The following is a 24,931-nucleotide window of genomic DNA, read 5'->3' as shown; positions in this document are numbered from 1 at the left end:
CATCATCCTTGTTCTCCACCTTCTTCTTCTTCATCTTTTTTTCCTCCTGCTCTTCTTCTGATTCTTCAACTTCTCTTTCTTCTTCCACCTTCTCCCCTTCTTCTTTTCCTCCTCCTTTTCTTCCTCTTTTTAACCTCCTCGTCTTCTCCTCTTCCCCACCTTCTTCTACGCTTCCCTTCTTTTTCTTCCTCCTCCACCCTCTTCCTTTTCTCATTTTACTTCTTCTTCTTCTCCCTCTCCTGCTCTGTCTTTTGTTCTTCTTCTCTTTCTTCCTCATCTTCCTTCTCAGCCTGCTTCTCCTCCTTATTCTCTTCTTCTCTTTCATTCTCTTCTTCCTCCTTCTTTCCTCCTCCTCCTCCTTCCTAGTCCTCCATTTTTCTTCCCTTTTCTTCTTTCCCTCTCTTCTTCATCCTTATTCTCCACCTTTTTCTTCTCCTCCTCCTCATCTTCTCATCTTCCTCACCTTCTTCCATACTTCCCTTCTTCTCCACCTTCTTTTTCTTCTTCCTCCTCCACCACCCTCCCCCTTCTACTTCTGTTTCTCCACATCCATCTCCTCCTTCTTCTCTTCCTCCATTTCTTCTTCATCTTTTTCTCCTTCTCCTCTGCTCTTCTTCTAATTCTTCAACTTCTCTTTCTTCTTCCACCTTCTCCCCTTCTTCTTTTCCTCCTCCCTTTCTTCCTCTTTTCCCTTCTTCCTTCTTCTTCTTCGCCCCCTCCTGCCATAGACATATATAGATAGACGCGACATTGAGCGCTGCCGTCTACCAGAGCGGCGTGCCTACAGGGCGGCCATCTTGGAACAGGGCCACTCGCTCCTACAGTGCATTACATCTATGGAGGAATGGGGTTTCTACACAATAAAAGTGATAATAAATCGCTCAGTTGAAGTCCGGCATCTTTTCTTTACAATCCTCTGTCAGAAGCTAGTCTGCTGATAACATTAAGTAAAAATTGTATTTGGGTAGTAAAACCATATTTTTATCATAGCTACATGTGTGACGTTTTTAACAGTTCAATACGTTTTGAAATCGGTCCAAAATTCAGCGAATAATTCTACTTTGAGATTGAGGAGTACCTCTTTCCTTCGTATGTACATGCACCGCTGCCTCTGCGAGCCCTGTACCAAGATGGCGGCGCTTTAGGCATGTCCCTCCACAGTCAATGTCGCGTCTATCTATATATGTCTATGCCTCCTGCTCTGTCTTTTGTTCTTCTTCTCTTTCTTCCTCATTGTGGAGGGGGCGTGGTGCATCGGCTGCAGGAGAGAGGTGTGGAGAGGGCTCATGAGAGCAGCACCAGGTGAGAGTGATTGGCACACCTGCATCCTGTTAGACTAATCACTCTCTCCTTTTAAACACAGTAGCGTGCTGGACCTGGGAGAGATGAGACATGACACAGAAGACGACACGCTTGGCAGTGGTGGCAGCGCGAGACTACGCCTGCAAAGGACACCTTTAGACGTGTAACTGTGTTGTGATCGAAACAATAAAGAACGAAAACATCATTGCTCTCGAAATCCTGGCTGAAAGAACCCACAGTGGCATCGGAAAACGCCACACTCATCTTTCTCCTCCCCTTCTACTTATTTTTCTCCTCCCTCTTCTTCTTCTCCTCGTCCTCCGGCCTCCTCTTCCATTTCTTCTTTGTCCTTCTTCTTTTCCTCCCTTTTTTGGCTCCTACTCTGTCTACCTCATCTTCCTTCTTCTTCTTCTTCTTCTGTTCTGTTTCCAGTAGATGTGATGCTCCTCGGCAGCAGAATCACTTCATCATTCAACGTTGGATTTAAACACATTTTTCTGATCATATAATTTTATTTTTTGAACGTCCATGTAACACACTTCAGTTTAAACCTCTGTTCAGAACGATTTCAGTTCATTTCCAAGTAAACGCAGCCTCTGACAGCGTGACATCAAACTTGGAGAACATCCGCTCATTAGAACAATCTCCCATTGTTAAAACTGGAGCACTATTATCGCCCCATCAGTATGAAATGAGTCATCCTGAGCGTTTAACCCTTCGACCTGACTTGTTCTCACCACGAACCATTTTACAGTTTGCCTTTCATGACTGTCAGTCCATCGATCACAACATTTTTGTAATTAACCTTCTTTCTCTGAGGTTTGTTTACAGCTATTTCACATCTTCTCTGATATAACTGCTGCTGCTGCTGCTGCTGCTGGCTTCAGATCAACCAAGGTGTCCATCAGGGATCAATATTAGACCCACTGCGATTTGCCCTGATGAGGTTTTTGAATATGGCCTCGTTGTCGCAGTAGGCAGCGCGTCAGTCTCATAATCTGAAGGTCGTGAGTTCGAGCCTCACACGGGGCAGATCCTTTTAGGGGAGCACTATAATTATTTCTAATAATCCTACCTTCCTTGGGACTGCAGATGGAAATGTTATTAATGTATTTTGTGCATGGTCCCTGTAAGAAATAAATATGCGTAGTCAGATAATTGGTTAGATGAGAGATTATCCTGCGAAAATGTAAATTTTGTGTATGAACTAGAAACCATCAGTATATTTATGTCCTTCGTTGAGCTCAGATGTAGTAACTGTGACATCAGATCACAGCAGAGTTTGTAAAGTCATTTACATTTACTACATTGTCATTAACCTTCTTTCTCTGAGGTTTGTTTACAGCTATTTCACATCATACCTCTCTGATATAATTCAAACAGTTGGTGCTGCTGCTGCTGCTGCTGGTTTCAGATCAATCAAGGTGTCCATCAAGGATCAATATTAGACCCACTGCGATGTGTCCTGCACAAACATTGTACATATTCAGAGCTGTAATGTCTCATTTTAAAGTGGACATGTAGACGTCCATGTTTGATTGAAGATCAGATCTGCGCATGTCACATGACACAGACACATGTTCATCATGGTCTCTCTGGTGAAATAGATCTCTGAGATTTCTCCTGAACAAATAAACATGAACTAGTTGAAGAATTAAAGAAGCTCTCTGAATATGTTTTATCTAGGGTTCAATAATGTAGGAATATATGTCAAAACACAAAAACAAAAGCCTGTTATTTTCATGTCTGACTTGTTTGAAACTTGCTTATTTTTATTTTGCAACTGATTTAAAAATAATAATAATATATATGTATATATATATATATATATATATATATATATATATATATATGACACTGGGAAAAGTTGATGTGTACTGTAAAAAATAAAAAATAATTTAAAAATATCTAAACAAAATAAATTCTTTTATTTTTTATTATTTGTATAAAAACTTTTGAACTATTAGAATGAATGTAAAACAACCAACAAACTAAAAAAATAAATAATGAATGAAAAATGTTTTTCCTTGGTTTCAGAAATTTCTGCAACAATTTACTTCTGGATAATAATCTGTCCTGTAGTGTGTGTTTTTATTTTTAAATCATGTCTGTATATATCTGAGATTAGAGAGAAGAATATCCGTGAAGTTTCCTTCTTAACTGTGTGATGTAACCCATGTAGTCTGAGGGTCCATGTACTTTTTGATATTTCAAGTTTGGTTTTAGTTTCTAAAACAAAACACAAATAAATAAAAGTTTATGTGACTTTGAATTTCTCTCTGAGCATTTGTCTTGTGAAAATAAGATGATCAGATATCATGTGTCAGAAAGTCTAAAGTTAAAATCATTGACTGATGGAAACAACTTCTTCTTCTTTTTCTTCTTCATTGTCTTCTTCACCTACAAAACCTTTTTCATTTATTAGAGGACGAATGGTAAATTTACTTGTTTACTATTTTTTTTTGTGTGTTGTTGTTGTTTTTATTTTTTGGATGTGCTTTTTTAATATTTATGAAAATCAAATAAAGTGAACTTAAATTTTTTACTCTAAAGTCTAAGATGAAACTTGAAAAAACAAGAAGTACAGGCAGTAGGCAGCGCGTCAGTCTCATAATCTGAAGGTCGTGAGTTCGAGCCTCACACGGGGCAGATGTTTTTAATAATTATTATTTCGAATTGTACATATTCATGTATTTGGTCAGATGACAGATTATCCTGCAAAACCTTTGAGGAATATTTCAGTTCTTCAAGTTTCTGAGAGAGAGTTCAGAGGTTTATATCTCCAACCTTTGATAATGTAGAAATATCTAACACAAAAACACGTCTGATTTGTTTGAGACTTATTAGCTTATTTTTATTTTACAAGTGATTTAAGAGTGATAAAATCAGTGAATTTTAGGACCCTGGGAAAAGTTGATGTGTACTGTAAAAAATTTAAAAAATGAATAATTTAAAAATATCTAAACAAATTCCTTATAAATTATTTATTCATTATTTTATTTTTATTATTAGGATAAAAACTTTCGAACTATTAGAATAAACAAAAACCAACCAACAAACTAAATAAAAAATTGATAAATGAAAAATGTTTTTCCTCAACCACAGAGGTCAGAGGTCAGAGGTCAGCCAATCAGCTTTTTTCATTGTTGATTCGATTCATAAGGTCCCAATTGTATTTGGTTTATTTGGAAATAATTCAGTTTTTTAGGTGATTTAAGAATGATAAAATAAAGAATTTTATTTTATTTATTTATTTATTTATTTATACATATATAGGACACATCAGTGAGTTTTAGCACACTGGGAAAAGTTGATGTGTACTGTATTTTTTTTTTTTAATTTTTTAGATTGATTCAGTTGTTTCAAAACGATTAAAATCACTGACTGACGGAAACAACTTCTTGTTCTTGTTCTTCATTGTCTTCTTCACCTACAAAACCCTTTTCAGTTATTAATAGAAGAAGAACTTCCTGTTTCATTAAAAAAAAAAAAAACAGCTGTTTTTTTTTTTTTTTTTGGGGGGGGGGGTTGACTTTTAGATTTTTTTTTTAATTCACATTAGCCTACTAGAAAAGAAAATTAAGTCTAACATTAACTTTTTCGTTTTCATTTTAGATACATTTATTTGTCTTTGGATTTAAAAATAAAAATAAAATTAACATTTTCATTTCTGGTTTTAAAAGCAAACTTAAAATACCAGACAAATACACTGACCCTTGACTAGTTCTGACTAGCTTTGTGATTAGGGTTCATATTGTGATTACGCCTCTCTGTGGGAATATCTGAAGTTTGCACTTAAACAGGTGATGATGTGAGGAGCCAGTAAAGAGACTACAAATCAATTAAAACAGCGCCTGGGAGGTTGCTTCTTCTATATTGTGCAGAGCTTTTGTGCACAACGATCCCCGGAGCTGAGAAAATTAGTTTGTGTTTAAATGAAAAATACTCGTTCATTTCTGTTTGCCGCCGCTTTGCCATGACGCTGGTGTAAATATAAACCTTTTGAGGGTTTGATGGCGCAGGTGAAACATCACCTCTGCCTTCAGGCCGCAGAGGTGATGTTTCACAAACACAACACCGTGTGTAGTGTCGTTGCATTTCAGCCTGTTCGTCATTATGTGCATGTTATGTTGTGTCTTTTGTTGCTGTTGTGTTAATTATAGGAATTCACCTTTTTCAAACCGTCACTGTTTTAATCCTTATTAAAACTGTGACAAAAGAGCCTATTAATTCATTTATTTTAATTTAATTTGACAGGAAGAACACAGCACAGAGGAGATCAGTGATAATATCTGTATTACATTTTTTAAAAAAACTACATCTCTCTATCCCTGAATCTCTTCACAATAATAATACACTATAGAAAACTGCCACAAAATGCTCCAATGTATCATTGTTGGATCAAATTATCTCTGACTGCATGTTTATCCTGAGTCTATCATAAAAAAAACAAAATCATAAATGATTGGCCTCACTCCCGTCAGGACCACAAACATGTGAGTGTTGTTTCTGCTCCATGAACCTTTCACCTGACACACTAACACCCTCGCTGTCTGTGTTTCCACTCTCATCGTCTGCTTCTCCGTGAATGACAGGGATGGAAAGAGTGATTGACAGCGGGTTGCAGAGGACAGGCAGCTCCACAGCTGGGGTCTAAAGACAGGATCTGACATTAACACACTTCCCCGAGTGCTTGTGTGGAAGGAGGCAAAGGCTTTGAGCTGGGTATGTGACTGAGGGATGTTTGTGTGTGACGGGAAGAAGAAGAAGAAGGTAAAACATTAACTGATGGGAAACGTTAACTAACTGCAACGACTGGGACGTAAGGAAGCTTTAATAATATGAGCTTTGAGCAGGTCTCTAACATAACTAAGAATTCCAAATTTATCCATATTTATTATTTCTTGCACATTTGTTCATATGCTAAATCTGTACATTTTTGCTTATACTGTTTTTATTTTATTTTACTTATATTTCATTTCATTCTATTTAATCTTTCTTTTACTTGTGGTTCTTAAGAGTGTTTTTTTTTTTTTAAATGTGCAACTAAGTTACTGTGACCAAGCAATTTCCCTTGTGGATCAATTAAATTTATCTAAAGTCCTGACGCAACAAACAGCCGTTCATGGTTCTGAAACAACAGTCAGTAGAGATCCATTAGGACGCATGTGGAGACACATTTTAATACCAGGTGTGAACACAGATAATTTAAGATGGACACTTGTGATCAGATTTGTCTCATTTATCAGAAAAAAAAGTATTTTCTTTATCCCTGTAGCTGTTAACAAACTAATTAATAAATCTAAACGAAAACTAACTAATGAGATGACTGAATACGAGTAGGCTTGTGCTGCTGTAATGATCTTTTATTGTTGGAGATTTTTTTTGTTCACTGCCTTCAAGCAACACAGGCACAGGCTATGCTTCCAAGGTTTGAATAATAATCAGAGCCTGAAAATAACTTACGCCAGGGTGGAGATGAACAACTTTCAGTAAGCAAACAAGACTTTGCTGTTTATTAATTGCCGCAGCTTGAACAATGTCGCCATAGCAAGGCAGCAACGCAACAAACTGAGCTGTTCATGGTTCTGAAACAACAGTAGATGATGATCCATTAAAGACAGCAACAGCTGTTACAATATTCTGCTGCGCCACAAATGATATTGCTGTTTATTTACATAAAGAGAATCTGAGATCAGATCTCAGGTGCTGGCTGGGGACACATGTGGAGACGTATTTTAACACCAGGTGTGAACACAGGTTCTTTACGCAGGACACTTGTGATCAGATTTGCCTCACTTATCAGAAAAACAACAACAACACAACCTCTATTTTGAATAATCGCCTGAAAAGGCAGAAGTCCCCCAAGTGTTCATTAACAGTTAAAGCCTTTTGATATATTTTTTTTTGTCCTTGTAGCTGTTATCACACTAATTAATAACTCTTAACACAGGCCGTGGATGCTAACGAGGTTTGAGTCATAATCAGAAAATAACTTACGTCAGATTGGAGGTGAATAAATAGCCTGAATAATACTTAAACTTAGCCTAATAATACTTTCAGTGAGCAAATGGCTCCACTGTTCATTAATTGGCACAACAAACTGAGCTGTTTGTGGTTCTGAAGCAACAAGAGATCTATTAGAAACATTAGTTGTTTGCACAATACTCAATATTTATCTGTCCATATTTATTTGCACACAGAGAAACTGAGATCAGATCTCAAGTGCTGGCTGAGGACGAATGTGGAGACGCATTTTAATACCAGGTGTGAATACAGGAACTTAAAGATGGACACTGATTGGCGTATTTTGTTCCCCATGCAAACATAAATTTGAGCAAAGTTTGTGTCTCTGATATTCAGTGGGCCACAGATGTGTCCACACACTTTTCATCCTGATTTATAAATGAGTTTATAAGTTTATTTCATGCATTTTCACACTTTGCTTTCCGTCATTGTGTTCGCTTCAGTGCATTCAGTGAAAGAAAATGTAAAAAACTGAGACGCCACACTTGAGCAATCTTTTTTTTTTCACTCAAGGAAACGTCTCTGTTTATTGTCTGTGAGTAACGCGGCGTCACGCTGCTGCTTCACATTTTTCTTTGCTCTGTGAAAACTCGATAAGGAATTAGATCGAACGCCATCAGTGGATGCAGATCAGAAGTGCCTTTCAAATGAATCACACTTTCAGCTTTTAACTTCAGAGGAGAAAATAAAGCAGATCAACGTCCTGCCCTTTTCTTTGCTGTGTTCTTCGTGGTGTGATGGGTTTCTACTTGCGAGCGTGAATGCCGATGTGTTTATGTGCGCTGGTGCAAGTGACTGAGCTCTGATATCTGGAAGAACAAAATAACATCACATGGATTCACTGAGGCTCTGACTTTGAACGCAGCATACCAGATATTTTTCTAATTTTAGGTGACGCTGACAGTTCTTTGGTTAAACAGACAAAAAGTTGTAGTAAATGGATAAACACTCAGCAAAAGATATGTTGTCTGTGAAGAACTCCTGTAAAATCACAGGCAGAGAACCTGTTTCAGAAATATTCACGACTAATAGTAGCTCCTCCTAGCCTCCTAGCTTCCTAGCCTCCCAGCTAATGGAAGCTCTTGCTAACTTCCTAGCCTCGTAGCTAATAGCAGCTCTTGCTAGCTTCCTACCCTCATTAAATATTGATTAATCAGACTTCTAAATGTTTGGAGACGTCTCAGTGGATGAGTTCCAGACTAACCCAGAGTATGACGCTACTGTCTGGGTGAGTCGCATCACTGCTGTACATGGGCAGATTCTTATTGTCCCTGATTTCCTCTGATAACACTTAATCCTGCCTGGGGGGGCTTCAAGTTTTCTCTCTGATGAAACCGGAGAAAACAGAGTCTGATATCTTCCATCAACGTTTATACAAGATAATATCTTTATTCTTATTCTCTTTACAATGTTGGGAAACAAATAGAAAGACGGCATCTTAATAAAAATCTCTCATAAACGGAGACGACAACCGAGCAAAACATGGGGAGGCCCACATTGATACAAAAATAAACTATAGATGCAACTTACATTCAAGTTATTCATACTTTTTTTTTTTTTTTTTTTTTCACAACAACAGCAACGCACAGACATTATGTACAACACAACACCTATGGATTATACACATCTCTTTTGTACAAACAACAGTCACAGTCAAACCACCAGTGATAGAAATAAAAATAAAAAAAGGCTTAAAAACTGGATAAAATCATTGGTGAACCAAGAAATGATTCATTGAAGAACAGGAGACCAGTCAGGTTTTAGCTGCTAGCTTAGCATCTGTCGTACAGTTTATGCACATTACATGAGATTTTACTGCAGATTAAACAGCAGTAAATATGAGTATTAAAGCTGCACCCAGAGCTCACAGTATCAGCTGCTGCTAACTATGCTAAGCTAAGCTATACACACCAGAGGTCTTTATTTAAAAAAGGTTCTCCTTCAACTCTGGGTAAAAAAAAAATGTCCAAAATATCCTGGTTGGAAGTTCTAGGCGTCTGTCATTGCAAATCATATTCTGTGTTTTTATTGGATAAGACTCGATCATCGCCTGAAACTCTTTCGACACACTGTGGAAGTCACATGCAAGTTTCTGTTAAAGCGTTGGGAAATGCTTTCAGGTCTTAATCCTTCTCCGCTTCTTTATTCAGAAAGCTCAGCAGCTGCTCAGCAAGACTGCAGTAAAATTAATACTTGCAGACTGTAAGCTTTGATTTGGGCTATTACGCTGGACGTCAGGGGTTTAAAAATGAATGAAACGTTATTTTATTTATTTAGTTTTTTGACAGACATCCAGATCCCTGCCTGACGTCTGTTAATAACTTCAACGTTACAGCAAATATCTTGTTCTAGTTTAATCCCCCGTGTCTCGTTTATTTCCACTAAAATTCAGCTGATCTGTGCAGAATTAATATTCACTCAACCTACTTAGAAAAACACGCAGCTGAGATGTATTAGTTGAACAATTTGTGAAGTGGTGGAATTATTGCTCCTTGAGTTTGAAGGTTTGATTGTTTCTTCATAATAGTAATAGGACATTTAGTATAATTGTACTTTTTTTTGGTATTTCAAGCTTTGTTTTAGACTCCAAAGATGCTAAACAAGTACATTTACGTTTCGTCCTTCAGTAGATGAAAAAAGAAACCGATGGTCACCATGGAGACCACTTCCTGGACCAGAGAGAGAGACCTGGAAACTCCAGATGTCTTTGACTTGTTGCACTTTTATTTTTCAAATCAGTTTTTAGACGAGAGAATAAAAAAGAAAAGTTTATTTTTCTTTAATTGTTTTTTAAAAATAAAATAATTTTTTATTTTTTTTATTTTTATTTTTTTTTACCAGTTTTTGGTTTTGGTTTTAAAAGCAAAGTTGAAATACCAAAAATAAAGCTTTTTTTTTTGTCAAGTATATTTTTATATTTTTTGTGAAACTGTGATTATATATAATTTTTAATAATCAGAAGATAGGCTGATAGTGAAAATAACATAGATTAACGAGTGAAAGAAGAATTAAACGGAGATTATTGCTGCGTTTAACTGTCACACAGTTTATTTCTAGTAATTTCCGTTCATCGACTCAACACATTCACGTTTTCATTCGCTGCCTACGAGCACATCTGAGCGTTACTATATTCACACCATTTAAAATGGCTGCATAGACATTTTTTCTTTTTCATCGAGGGCAGAAACACTGCAGAGCGGAGTGGAGCGGAGGAGAGGCGGGATCAAACATCATATAAAGAAAATACTGTAATCAGGTTGGAGGGCTTTTAAATCTTTCTACAGTATTAGTACGAGTGTAACAGTCTGTTTAAAAGACATCTACTTCACAAATAACATCACCGTTTATAGCTTTCATGGTTTTCTTTTTTTTATTTCTTAATGAGGATCCAGCCCTCGTCATCGTCACAAACACCAACGACAAACAACAGCAACGGTAAGAAGATTAAAGAAAAGTTCAACCTGCCATGAAATGTCTCTTTTAATACGTTTCTTGATTTTTTTTTTTGAAATAGCGGGCCAACGTTAGTGCTTTACTGTCGATTCTTTCAGGACCAAATCTGTTTTCATACGAGCACAAACACACGTCTGGATTTTTTTCTCGTCGTGTGTCTTTTGTTGGTCTGGCTCGTCGGACGCGTGTGGTGAAATGCAGGGAATGTAGAGTAGACTGAACATGTTTTGAAAGCGCTCTCCTCTTCTCAAAGACGGACTTAAAATAAAAAGACTTCTTCTTGTGGCCTGTTCTGACTTTGAGACGGTTCACAGACGAGTCGGTAATACTGTTCATGATTCCACAAGTTCAACCCAGTGCTCTCAGCGACATCCAAAAAATTAAAAATAAAAGATGAACTCCTGCTGAACTTCTTCTTCTTCTTCTTCTTCTTCTTCTTCTCTTGTGGAGAGTAACCAAGCAGTCCTTAAGTACCCCCGTCTCTATCTCTGTCTAGTCTGGCACAGCGGGACTACATGACTTTTAAAAAGTCAAAACAAATCAAAGACGTCATCTCTGTCATGGAAACAAAAGGATCAGACTTCCGTCGTTTCACTGAGACCCATCTGACTTGTGTGCTTGTACACCGGAGGAAGACGAGTTTATAGGTAGCACGATTCTGGTTCCTTTAAGAAACTAAATCCCCGAAGGGAAGGCATCACCTAAAACATGACCTCCTCACAGCTCCCATAGTCGCTCTCCACCATGCTCGACCCGTCGTAGCTGCGTGGGTTCTGCCCCGCCGCGCGCGTCTGAGGCTGGGCGGGGTTCGGGGGCGGCGGCGGCAGCGGCGGGCTGGCCTGCTCCGCGTACGACGGCATGGCTACGCTCAGGCGCATGCTGAGTCTCTTGTAACCTCCCGAGACGTTGTCCAGGCTGCGGGCGTGCTGGGTGGGGTAGTAGCTGATGGCGGTGTACTCGTTGGGGCACTGGGAGCTGGGGAGAGGGAGCCCGTCCGGCCCGAGGAAGTCGTCCAGGTTCTGGTTGCTGTAACACGGCGGCAGAGGGGCGCGGCGGTCGCAGCGGTCCAGTGGGAACGGGAATCCACCGAACCGGGAGTTTCTCCGAGAGTCCATGGTGGAGGTGGAGTAGGTGTCCTCCACGATGTCGAACTGGGGGAACTCCTTGATGGCGGGACGGCCGTAGTAGTCTGGGTCAGCCGGGTACACTGAGGAAAGACAAATATCAGATTTAATTCATACTCTCTGTAGATCTGCTGTAAATATTCTCTATTCATCAACAGTTTCAGACATTTGATCACTAATCTTTAATTACCAAATACAGAAAAGTCTTGTGTCAGTCTTAAAAACTTATCATCGACCGTTCACAGACGCCAAATGTCATTTTAAATAGCTGTCACAAAGTCAGATTAGGCACAAACACTCAAAGTTTTAATTCTAATAAACTGTCAGACGGCAGCTGTGCGCGGCAGACGGGACTATTTGCATATTAAATCCTTCTCTGTGGGTTTTTAGCGCACCGGTGGGAGGGAAGGTGTCTAAAGACGTTTTACTTGAAGGCAGATGACAGGTCTAGAAACACTTCTATAGACTGCAAACGCAGAATAATCCTCCTCCTCCTCCTGTAGCCGACTAACATTAAGACAATCGAAGGGCAGCCTTAAGAATAAGCTCCCGCAGCTTTTTGTTCGCCCTTGTGTCTGCTCTTTATTGTTGTCTTCAAACTTATCTCAAGACGAGTCCTTGGAATATAGATTTATTTTTTTGCACAAATTTTGATGTGCTAATCCTAAATAAGAGTAAGAAGTTACAGCCAGGATGATTTTAAAAGCATCTTCTGGGGAATTAAAGCAGGAGGAGAGGGAGGAAGACGTTGTTTTCCTGAGATTAATCTCGGAGGATTTCAGTTTGTTGACGACCTTGCAGCAACTCAAACTTAAGCTCCCTTTTGTAGTGTTGTCTCCTCCAAACAAAACATTGTCTAATTCCTGTCACATCATAGAACAGATGCAGCATCTTCTCGTTGGAAATCTCACGGCCTCACAAAACCAGTTTAGTTGGACGTGTGAAGGAGATCCAAAATAGCGTTTAGATGATGATGACGTATGACTACTCTTCTGTAACATCACCACGTAAAGCCGATTGGTCCAGCAGATCTTTGCTGAAGCAGAATCAGTTCCTAACGGAGAGACTCCAGACCAACATCCAGGCTACAACATTTATAGTGTCTTTCTCAGAACATCAGTGGATTTCCCAACAAAGACAAAAAGAACCAGTTGTCTGGTTGGTGCTAATGTCCTGGTTTGGGCCTGTTCTGCTGCATCTGGACCAGGACGGCTCGTCATCACTGATGGACCAATGAATTCTGAATTCTACCAGTGAACTCTTAAAAGAAAATGTCAGGACATCTGTCCATGAGCTGAATGTGAAGAGAAACTGGGTCATGCAGCAAGACAACGAGAACCAAGAACACAAGTGGTTCTACAAAAGAACGGTTAAAGAAGAACAAGATGAATGTTTAGGAACTGCCAAGTCAAAGTCCTGACCTTAATCCAATAGAAATGTTGTGGAAGGACCTGAAGCAAGCAGTTGATGTGAGGAAACCCACCAACATCTCAGAACTGAAGCAATGAAGCTAAAATTCCTTCAAGCCGATGTAGACGACAGATCAGCAGTTACCGGAAATGTTTTGTTGCATACGACTTGTTTTTTTTAAATTTTCTTGAATAAATAAATGAACAAGTATAGTCGCATCATAATAAAACTAATAAGAACAGTATGAACAATAAAGAAATTATATTAATCAGCAAAAAAGTAAGAGTTAGATGGTGTTATATCTCTGCTCACAGCGTGTGACGGACAAGAAAGAGCCTGCAGAAAAATCTGAAAACAAAATGAGGATTCTCAAGGATTACCGCTTCAAACTCCAGTCCTTCATCCCCCAAAATCTCCAACTAACAAGGCCGACACATCTTACAGTTTGTTCTAACAAAACAACATAGAAAAAGAAAAGAAAACCCTCCTGCTGTCACTAGAGTTACAAGGAATACTAAGCAGCTGCTCGTGTCCGGAGACAGAAAATGAGACAAAGCGGGAGAGTGGGAATGAGATGAAGGACAAGAGACAGACGGTGAAGGAAAAGAAGAAAGTCAAGAGATGGAGAGAGACAAGCGTGAAAGATGAGGGCGAAGGTAAGCGAGACATAAAATAGATGAGGAGGAAAAACAGGTGGATGAAGTGAACGGAGGAGGAAGAAAAGAGTGTTTGCACAAAGAAGATGTTTCTGACGCGATGGAAAGCTGACAGCAGCTTTAAATCTCTCTCTGCAGACTTTTAAAGGGAGCCATCTGAATCTGAGCTGCTGTTGTTTCCACATTAGCACAGTTCAGCCACTTGTCAGGAACAGGAGCTGCTCGTACCGTGATGCTCCACAGGACGAGGGAATACGACTCAGTTCAGTGACGAAGGCGTTGATAACAAATGGCAGGAGTGATTTGTTCAGATGGCAAAATGTCTTAACGAGGACTTTGTTGTTGTTGTTGTTGTTATTGTAACCTGAGCATGGTTAATGTTTCTGCGTCATCCAAAAGTGCTTGATAAGGGTAGCTTAGCTTTTTGCCTCCAAAGTTGAAGTCCTTTGATTTGTTTATCAGTTATTGGAGTTAGTTAGGGCTGGGTTTATCTCCAGTTCTTTTAAATATAAGTCCAGGCCTCTTTGTCTTTCTTTGTCCTGTTAATACAGACCTCTAGTACAAAGCTGGGGTAAGCCATTATTAAAGGGGAACTACTGTTTTTTACAACCCCGAATGATGATAACAGCTAACTCTGGACTCAACGGGGAATAGCACTAGCGTATCAAAACAAAATATTGGTGAAATGAACGAGTTTCGCGGCAGATAATGCGTTATTTAGAGGCTGCGTCTCGGTGCCCTGAGCGCTCCCGCTACATGGATATACGCTGATCTAATTATCTCCTGAACAAGTGCAAATGAAATAAAAGTGATATTGGTGAGTAAACAATAGTATTTTATGCTAGAAATAAGGTCCAGGTTGTAAAAAACAGTAGTTCCCCCTTAACAGTCGCTAGCCATTCGCTCTCTGTGCAGTGAAGGAAATAAAACCACAGTGGACCAGCTCACGCAACAATATTCCAGGCAACTTGCAACAGGAGGCGCCTGCGTTGATTTACAGGACAATGAACCCACCAACATCTCAGAACTGAAGTGGTTCTGTTCTGAGGAACGGGCTAAAATTCCTCCAAGCTGCTGTAGACCACTGATCAGCAGTTACCGGAAACATTTAGTTGATGTCATTGCTGAAAACAAGGGTTCACATACTTCTGCAACTCGCAGATATGAACAAATGATTAACTGTTTTGAATAAACAAATGCACAAGTATAATATTTAAGTTTGATTGGGTTTTCTTTGTCTTCTATCAGGACTTTAAAGCTGGAGTGAGCCATTATTTACCATCTCTAGCCATCTGCTCTCTGTGCAGTACGGAAATAAAACCACCGTGGATTTATAAAAAGGTAAAACGGACCAGCTCACGCAGCAATATTCCAGGCAACTTGCAACTAAGTAGAGACATGACTGAGGAAATAATCGGACAAATATGGAGCTTTCCAAAGGTGGACAGACAACCTGAACTAAATGCTTTACAACTTTTTGCAAACCTCAACCTTAACATTCCTGATTAGGTATCGTAAACACACAGTATTGTGAAAGTAGCCTCCTTTTGTCGTCCGTAAGCATCAATTCAAATTCGGAGGCATATAAACTGAGCTTTTCATATTTTACTAATGAAGAAGGCTGACAGTTTAATGGTGGCTTGTAAATCAATACACTAACAGACGCCTTATTGAGCGCTCGGGGTCAAAGTTCAAATCGTGAACAGACTGTTGAGGATTCAGACGCCGCTGCCTTTCATGCGGTGGATAACCAGTGAAGTAGTACATGAACGTGTCCTTTATTCTCCCTCGTAAGGTCAAGCAGATGAATGACCTGCCAACCCGCCGTTGCCGGGGGAGCGATGGCATGGAGAACGCCTGATCTGCCTCCCCTCATCCGTCTCAAGACCATACGAGTGGAGGTATGAGTCATGGCTCAGTGGTATTGATCTGGTGCATGTATATAAAAAAAAAATAAGAAAACCTGCAAACAAGAGGAGAGAGAGACCAACGAGGATCAATGGAGGGATAAATGAAGACAGAATGAAAGTAAAGAGGACGTGGAGATAAAAAGACTAAATCAATAATCTAAGAAAAAAGATTCAGAAAATTCTCATGACTGCTCAAACGTTTTATAAAACACGTCTGTACCAAAATAAAGTCCTGAGCCTTGGTGTGTAAATAATATATACACCAGTCAGCCACAACATTATGACCACTGACAGGAGAATACCAGTTGTGAGAATTCAGTGTTCCGCTGGGAAACTTCTGGACCTGGCATTCATTGGTGTGGATGTTACTTAGACATGTAGCACCCACCTAGACCAGACCAGGCACCCCCACCCCATAGCAATGACACTCCTTGATGGCAGCAGCCATCCCCAGCAGGATGCAGCCACAAAACTCTTTAGCAACAACTCAAAAAAAACATGAAGAACAGAACAAGGTGTTGACCTGGCCTCCAAATTCACTAGATCCCAAACGGATCAAGTATCTGTTGGATACCCCCCCCCCAGCATCCTCAAGGTTTTCTACAAAGGCTGCACCCAAACAACAACAACAAACACTGAACGTTTAAAAGAAGAGAAAAGTTTCCTGGAGACAGCGTCAAGGAGAAACATCTTCCAGAGAGGGTTAGGGAGTTTATGGCAGCGTTGGATGACCAGAACATTTCTGGAGTAGAGAACACAAGGTACCAGCTACCCTCTCCACACTACATTAACTTTACACTACATTAAAGACTTTAAGAATGTACAATGGATGAACTTTAGTTTATTTAAGATCTGATCAGGACTCAGATCGGCTGATACTCAATATTTAAAGGTCGGTATCGGATTGTGAGTCAAACAACGGTCTGAGAATCGACATAACAGTTCATTATCACCGTTGTTTTTTGACACTGGTTGCATTAATGTGTCGGCCTCTGAAAAAGGAGATGACAGAAGAAAAGTGCAGGAGAAAATATGAGAGAGAGACTGAGAACAAAAAAATAAAAAAACACGCCACAAAGGGCAAAACTGAGTGGAGAGGAAATGACAAGAGACGGGAAATGGAAAGATTTAAAGAGACTGACAGGACAAAAGAGCAAAAGACGACGAAACAAGAAAGGGAATCGTATAAGAAAGAGAAAGAGAATGAGAGAACAAAGCCGCACAGGAAGAAGGGGAGACGTGAAAGATGAGAGAGAGAAGCAATCACAGGAAGAGAAAGCGGAAAATAAAAAGACGTGCGGCGATGAAACGGAGAAATCACTTTGTTTCCTGATGTTATCGCGTCCCGCCGCGCTCATCTGTGAATGTTTCATCTCCCAGAGTTTAATCAGCTTTGTGTATTGACAGACGAGACTCTCCGCGGACGGTCCGGCGTTTCCCATGATGCACCACCCTGCATCACAATTTAACACTTCACATCGAGACCTCGAATGACCGAAAGCTTCATCCTGCTCTGACCTTTAGTGTCGTAACGGTGAACGTTGGGTTTACAGCCCAGTGACGTTTTTGTTCCTTTAATGTAGTCGACGTTTTTTCACACTTTCTATAAAATTGTCTGTTATTTTAAAAAAAAGTGAAATAGACCAGCCACATGCTGTATTTTCCCAGCTCCACAACAGCTGGGTTGTTAGCAGCAGTTGTTAGGGTCCATAATATCACCTGCTAACATTTTTTAAAAGCGTTTCCTTTCTGCTCACGGCTCAGTTTGAACATCTGGACTGGACAGACAGCAGGCAACATTAGATGGTGGTTTACTGTACAAGAATATTTAAGTTGGCTAAAACATTTCATCCCTGCTTCTCTTGAGGATGGAGCTTTTCTCAGTTTGCTTCAATCTCGGCATGAAGACATTTCTCTAGATATTTGCAAACCCTTTTTATTAAGCATCATCTCATGTGGATATGAAAGGATCTTTTCTTCATTACTGGCTCTTAAAACCGAGATACGGGTGGAGAAATTAACGATGAGCTGTGGGATAGTATTCTTCTTCATGTCCACTCTTCGTCTGTATGCACCAAGCGAAGTCTAATCCAGTGTGAAATTGTATACCTCACTCACTGGACTGAATTCAGACTCTCCAGGGTTGGTCCGTGCATTTTTTTGGTATTTTAAGTTTCTTTTTAAAACTAGAGATGTAAACTTTTTTATTTTTTTCACTTATTTTTTTTAATCCAAAAACAACTTGAAATACCAAAAATGACACGGACCCAGGGTTGAATCATTCTTCTGGCGACTAACCAAAACTTCAGTCAACCCTATCTACAAACACTCACCTTCATAGTCCATGTCCCAGTGGTTCTTCCTGATGGAGTCGTTGTCGGAGCTCGACGGTGGCCTGGCGGGAAGGTTGGGGGCCACGCTGCACACGACCGGCCTCTGCGTCTTCGGAGACCGGCCCCCGGACGAGCCGATCTGGCTGTGTGGCCGGAGCGACCTGAACGGGGTGTGGTCGAGGTCGTTGGTGGGGCCGACCAGCGAGCTCATCTCGATGGGGTTGACCTCCTGGGAGTCGGCTTTGAGACCCTTGGCCAGGCTGGGTTGGAAATAGCTGTGGGTGTCAAAGGAGATGTGGTTGCACCAGCGTGAGTTAGTGGACCAACAAACGGACATAACGTTGTTTGTTTGTTTGTTTGTTTGTTTTACAGTATGTTAGAGCTTTAAGGCCCCCTGGTGGCCAAATAATTATGAATTCCACTTTAAGCACGGTTGGAGATGTGCAGGCTGGTGGAAAGAAGTGAAAAACAAAACATGAGCAGATTGATTTTTTTAGCCAGGTCTAGTGGCTAGAATTGTGAGTTTCTGCTGAAGTGTCTGTACAAGTTCACAGTTTTAAAATTTAAAAGAATTTACTTTCCCTTATTCCCCTTAGCTTTTCATTAAATGCGCATGAGCTTTATAAAAAATACAGTACGGAAAGAAGTCAAGAAAGGTGCAGGACAGTTTCTGATATTTGTGTTGCTGTTGGAAAAGAGTTTTAGTTCAAAATCGGCTCCTGATAAATAGTTTCAACTCCAGATTTGTTAAGATTTTAAACATTTTATAGTTGACGTAGCATCCCGCAAGACCTGCCGTCTAAAAGAGCGGATGCTGTTTGATTTTAAGACTAGAAACTCTTACCCATTGGAGTCCTGGACACAAACTGGCTTCTTCTTCTTCTTCTGCTGAACGTATCGTTTCCTGACGCAAACGAAGATGCCGACTAAGAGGAGCAGCCCGAGCACACTGGCACCGATCTGCATGATTTCCACGTAGCTGATCAGTGGTGACACCTGACAGTGACAGATTGAGAGTGGTTAAGATAACGTCCTGCAAAAAAACAGAACTAAACGAGAAGATAAATAGAAATTAAATTAATTCTTGTTGTTCCCACTGACCTGAGGTAGCGGGTGACAGAGGATGGAGCCGCCGGTCACTTTACAGTCGAACCCTTCAGGACATGGATTGGGAGAACAGCCTTCAAGCATATTATGGCACCTAAATGATTAAAAGAAAGACACATATAAAGGCTCTGAGAGGAAAAAACGTCACTGAAACCCCAAATTATTCTGGGTTTTAATTATTAAAAGTTGTGGCCTGAGGGCGACACCAAATGAAATGTCGTTCCCTTTAGTACTGTGGTCATTTTAGAGTTCAGACATCACGGACTACATTGTCACTCTTGCTTTTGTCAGTTCTTAACGCTGCCTCTGCTGCACCGAGGGTTGGAGCAGAGCTCGGATCTGAATAATAATAATGTAAGTATGCTAATGCGCCGACGCCCACAGTCGTTGAGATGCATGACATGCATTTAGGATGCAGCATTTACCACGCTATTTTGATGGCTTTTGCAGTGCAGCATAATGAAGTTCAGTAAATGAGATGCAGCGTGTACCACTGCTTATGCATGTTAAAGCCAGCGAACAATAAACAACTATCAGTCTGACTTCGTGCGGCACTTTTAGCAGGTAAGGTTTAAAAATAATGAATGTGACCGCTTTAAATAATGAAGAATTAAGTCGTTTTTCTAAATCTTAATAAAACAAGATTGAAATATTACAAAACGTCAAATTACATGTGGCCTTTCCTCTCACTTGTGTTGTGCTACTTGTGAAATTGCCAAAGTAGCGGCTAAAAATCAAGTGTTTTCTGAGTTGCTGATTAATAATCTGTAATGTAATTAATCCACTAACTGGATTATTTTATTAATCATTTAGTCGTGAATCACTTAATGCTGAAAACATGAAAACATTGACCAAACTAATCTTTGATTTAAGTTTAACTTCTCCAATTAAACTTGTTAACTTTTATTTAAATATTTTTTTCACAGTAAAATCATTTTACATGAAGTCTGTGATGAAAGGAAGTTTTTTTTAAACGTTACCTAAATAAGAAATGTGTTATTTACCGTCATTAATTAGCATACGTAGTGTTGAGTATGTGTTAAGTTTTGGAAACATAACTGTTTTATTAATCTGCTAAAGGTTGCTTACGATAACTTTGAGCGTAACATTAACGGATATCCAAGTTGTTTTGTTTTAAAGGTCTCTATGTGCTAAAAAGAACAACATCATGGCAATGCTAATGGTTAGCCATTAGCATTTGCTAGCCATGGCTGATGTGATTGTCATTAATGGTAATCAACGTTGTTTGGTTTTATTGGTCTATATGTGCATAAACAAACGACTTGCAAATTGTTGATGCATCAGAAAGCATCATGATGACGCTAATGGCTATCCATTAGCATTGGCTAGCCGTGGCAAATGCTAATGGCGTTAATGGAAATATATGTTTAGTTTTATAGGCCTATATAGGCAAAACCAAACTACTAACTAACTTGTGAATGCATCGGAAATCCTCATGGTGATGCTAATGGCTATCCATTAGCATTGGCTAGCCATGGCTAAAGCAATCTCTACTTGCGACTCGGAAATGCATCAGAAAGCATTCACTTGTGTTGTGCTTCTCGTGAAATTGCCAGAACCGTGGTCAAAAGTCAAGAGTTTTCTCTTCAAAAGGTTTTAAAAACCCAACTGCTGTGGGCCGCTGAGGCTGTCAGTATGGAGTGCGAACAAGAGCGCTACAATGGGAAGAGGCACACAAAGGCTGCCACCTTGCCCCCCGGGAGTGAAGACTAAATTTGGCCGACGATACTAAAAAGCTTCTCCGTGGTCCTCCATCTTCCAGGCGCAGGCACCGAACACCACCCCGAGGACCTACTGGCAGAGCCCTGATTGCTAAGTGCCGGTGCTGCAATACTGACAAAACCTATCATTTGGTTTTACATAAAACTGTCTGGTTTTCAGCTTTACCCTCTCATTTCCCAGGCGCTAAATTCCCCAGCTGTGCTTCACTGAAAGTATAGCCCAACGGCACTTTAGGGGGCAAAATACTGCACTTAATATGTTTTCATATTTTGGGATTTGGGGAGAGAAAAAGTAGTTTTTTTTGATAAACAGAGACCAAGCCCTGTATCTTTCTTTATATTTCAGTGGATATCTGCCCCTGTGGACGGTATTTAATCAAACTTCTCCATGAACATCATAAATATACATTCCCCCTCTATGTGCTGTGGTCCACTGCACTGACTGATTACCACAAGCTGCATCACAGCATGATAAAAACATCCTAGTATGTTTAACAAGTCACACAGCAGCTCTCCCTCAGTTGTGATCCAGCCGCGGTCATTTTTCATTCACGCCGTTAATCAACCCCCCACCCAACCACCCACCTGCAAATGTGTACGGCTGCTAATAGCCGCAAGGAGCCACGCAACTGCACAGGCGGCTTTAATGAAAGCGGGAATATGCAAATGCGGCTGTAATTTCGTATGGGCGGCTGTTGGTGGTGTGAGTGGAATGCAACGAGCTGGTCGAGGGGCGACGTGCGTGTTGTTGAGTTCAGTCACATCTACGTGAACATTCAAGGACATGCATGTCGCTGGTTGTTTTTTTTTTGTTTGTTTTTTTGGAATGCAGCGCAAGTGGCGTTGCATATAATGAGGGTTGCGCTGGTTGCTGAAGTCGTGATAAAACCTCAGGGTATCTTATCCGTCAGTTTGACAACAATACATCTGGAGAGTTACTGCTGCAGGTAATTATCTCCATCACTGATTACTTTTTTTGTTGTTTGTTCTCATTTGTTGGACCATTTATTAATTTATTTTTGACTCACGGTTTAAAAAGAATAAGATACAGTTGCTGATTATTGCTGTTATCTGATAAAATTAATCCACTAATTGGATTTTTTGATTAAAATGTTACAGTGGGGCTATTCTATTGATTCTGGTCTGATTAATTGCTAAATAGTAAACATAACTTCCTCAACTTCAGCTTCAGTAACATATTTTAAACATGAAATCTGTGAATGAAGGACCCGTATTCAAACCAACTGATACCATTCAACAAAAGTCAGTCAGTGTCGACCTAAATAAGAAACGTGTTGTTTACTGCGTACTGTCATTTTAAGTTTTGGAAACATAGCTGTATTATTGATCTGCTTACGATAACTTGCCGCATAACTTTAGTGTAAACGGGTTGCTTAGAAAGCATCATGGTAATGCTAATGGATATCCATTAGCACTGACTAGCCATGGATAACGCTAATGGCATTAACGGAAATCTACAGTGTTTAGTTTTATAGCCCTATATGTGAAAAAAACAAACTACGTGCAACTTGTAAATCCATCAGAAAGCACTATGGTAATGCTAATGGATATCCATTAGCATTGGCTAGCCATTATAGGTGTATATGTGCTAAAAAAAACAACTTGCTACTTGTAAATCCATTGGAAAGGTATTGCTAATGGATTACCATTAGCATTGGCTAGCCATGGCTAATGGTTGTCCATCGTTGCAGCTCCAGCACACAACGCTGTCCTCAAATGTCAACTTTATACGGCAATAATCTTTACCTTCCTTTGTTTTAAGCTTGTTCTGCTGCCACAAATATATACATTAATGATGTAGGGCTGCAACGACGTGTTGTCATATTTGATTACGTCAATTAGCTAGTGTTATTGATTGGAATTATGAATATTTAACATGTTTATACTTCAAGGCCACTTTCAAAGAGAAGTCAGACTAATGAAATGTTTTTATCCCTAAATGAAGGACAGCTCAACACATGTCCAGCTCTGTGATCTGTGTCTACCTTGCTTCGGTGTTCTCCTGCGAGCAGTTGCACATGTAGCCTTGATCCTTGGGTATGCACACCCTGCCGTCGGCACATGGCTGAGAGGTGCACGGGTTGTCGGCCAGCTCGCATCGGGCGCCGTGGAAGAGTCCTGCACACCTGCAGCGCGGCTCTGCAGAGTAAATAAAACACACCCAGACATCTGAGACAAGAGCAACTGATCAAAGCAACGCAGAGCTTCCCCTACGGGCAGAAAATAATCACAGCAAAGGTCAACCTGATGTAGCCAGAGAACACGGGAGTGTGTTTGGTATTTAAAGGGATAAAAATCAGCCCCCAAAAAACACACACAATTTAACGGCTTCTTCTGTTTTTTGTTTTTCTTCTCTCTGGCTGAGTATACAACACGTGACGGCAAGACCAGAGGCTACAAATGAAGTCTGATAGCGGTTTCACCGAAAACACAAAAACATCACGTTTTATCAGTCGCCCCTATCTGGAGCTGGTCAGTTCAGAAGAAGAACCACAGAAGAAGAAGCAAGGAAGTTCTACAACCACAGAAGCAGGAAATAACTTGGTTTAGAGTGAAGTTAGTTATTAATATTGTCATATCACTGTCATTTGGCAGAAGCTTTTGTGAGTTTCCTTGTTTTTAAACTCACATACACAAACATTTTTAGCAGCTTGGGATTCAGAGTCTTGGCCAAGTATGACTTGACATGAAGGACTGGGGATTGAAGCACCTTCAGATACGTCCAAGATGCACCACCAGCTTAGATGTTCTACCATTTACTCTACCTTGGGTATGTAAGGTTTTATCATTTGAGGATGGTTAAATCTCCAGTTACTGACTTTTAATGGACTCAACCAAATGGGCTGCTATCAGACTATATTAGAGATAGTCTAAGTTAAGATTTAAAGCCTCACATCCACCTATTTTCTTAAAAAAAACTCAGGGAAACGTTTGAGAAATGTAGATTAATCCAACAATGACACTGCTTTCAACTGCTAAACTAAAACGAATTCATGTTTTCCTGTTGCGTTGATCTCCTTTTAGTAAGTCGTGTATCTTTGACATAATAAACCAAGGACTTAAAAGGCTGAAACTGGTAGAAGAAGAAGAAGAAAAACAAGTTAAATTCAGCTATTTCCATCCGCCTTGGTATTCACTTTTTACTCCACATCCCTTTGTTATGATCTCAGGAAGCAAACTAAACCGAAGGATCGGTAAAACAGCGGGGGAACGGCTGCACATTCTGCAGTTAAAGAAAAAAGAAAGAAACATCCTGAGTCTACACTATTTTTTTTTTTACCGCCTGTCTGATTACATTTGCTCGACCTGGGAGGTTCTTTTTGGGGAAATAAAATTTATTCGGTGCCTGAAGCCTAACTGAAATGTGATGTGACATGACGATGAATAAAGTCCTGGGAAAAGTAATACCAGGTAAAAACCTTCTGTCCTGAGTCCAAAGAGACATTGTGGACATTTTATTTAATGTACTAAAAGGAGGATAAGAAAATTATATGACCCAACAGGTAAACCGTCGGTACAGAAATCACATCAGGCTGCAGGTTTTTTGATAACGGCTCTAGGGTTCGTTCGTTCACACAGATACGCATCTCCTCCAGCTTCATGTTTGGCTTCACATCCACCTCGCTAGAAAAAGAAGTTCACTCCGTGCCACACTCTCACGAGCGTAATATTTAAAAGCTTCTGGTCTTTTATCTGTAAAATTGCAGGAGTGCTTATCAGCTGCTGGTCCAGGTATTCACGTAGAGAACAAACTGGCCTCTTTTGTGATACTCCATATTAAAAACAAGACCCTGAAAACCTCTCCGCTAAAAAGCTTTCATCTTTCCCAGAAGTGACGCATGCGTC

General features: G+C 40.0%; 1 protein-coding gene across 2 annotated transcripts in view; it reads right to left on the bottom strand.

The window, feature by feature from the left end:
- Nucleotides 1-8,692: 8,692 nt before the first annotated feature.
- The window catches only part of fat2 (FAT atypical cadherin 2), a 109,015-nt gene continuing 92,776 nt past the window's right edge, over nt 8,693-24,931 (bottom strand). For both annotated transcript variants that reach the window (XM_084549966.1, XM_084549965.1), the window contains 5 exons: nt 23,071-23,224; nt 19,317-19,416; nt 19,060-19,211; nt 18,216-18,490; nt 8,693-11,989 (listed from right to left, as the gene is read on the bottom strand). In XM_084549966.1, coding sequence (XP_084406092.1) covers nt 11,484-11,989; nt 18,216-18,490; nt 19,060-19,211; nt 19,317-19,416; nt 23,071-23,224 — 1,187 coding nt within the window. In that variant the 3' untranslated portion in view covers nt 8,693-11,483. The remainder of the gene's footprint in view (nt 11,990-18,215; nt 18,491-19,059; nt 19,212-19,316; nt 19,417-23,070; nt 23,225-24,931) is intronic.

The sequence above is a fragment of the Chelon labrosus genome (genome assembly GCF_963514085.1).
Source record: "Chelon labrosus genome assembly, chromosome: 8".
Classification (NCBI taxonomy): domain Eukaryota; kingdom Metazoa; phylum Chordata; class Actinopteri; order Mugiliformes; family Mugilidae; genus Chelon; species Chelon labrosus.
This window is presented reverse-complemented; position numbering and strand designations above follow the sequence as displayed.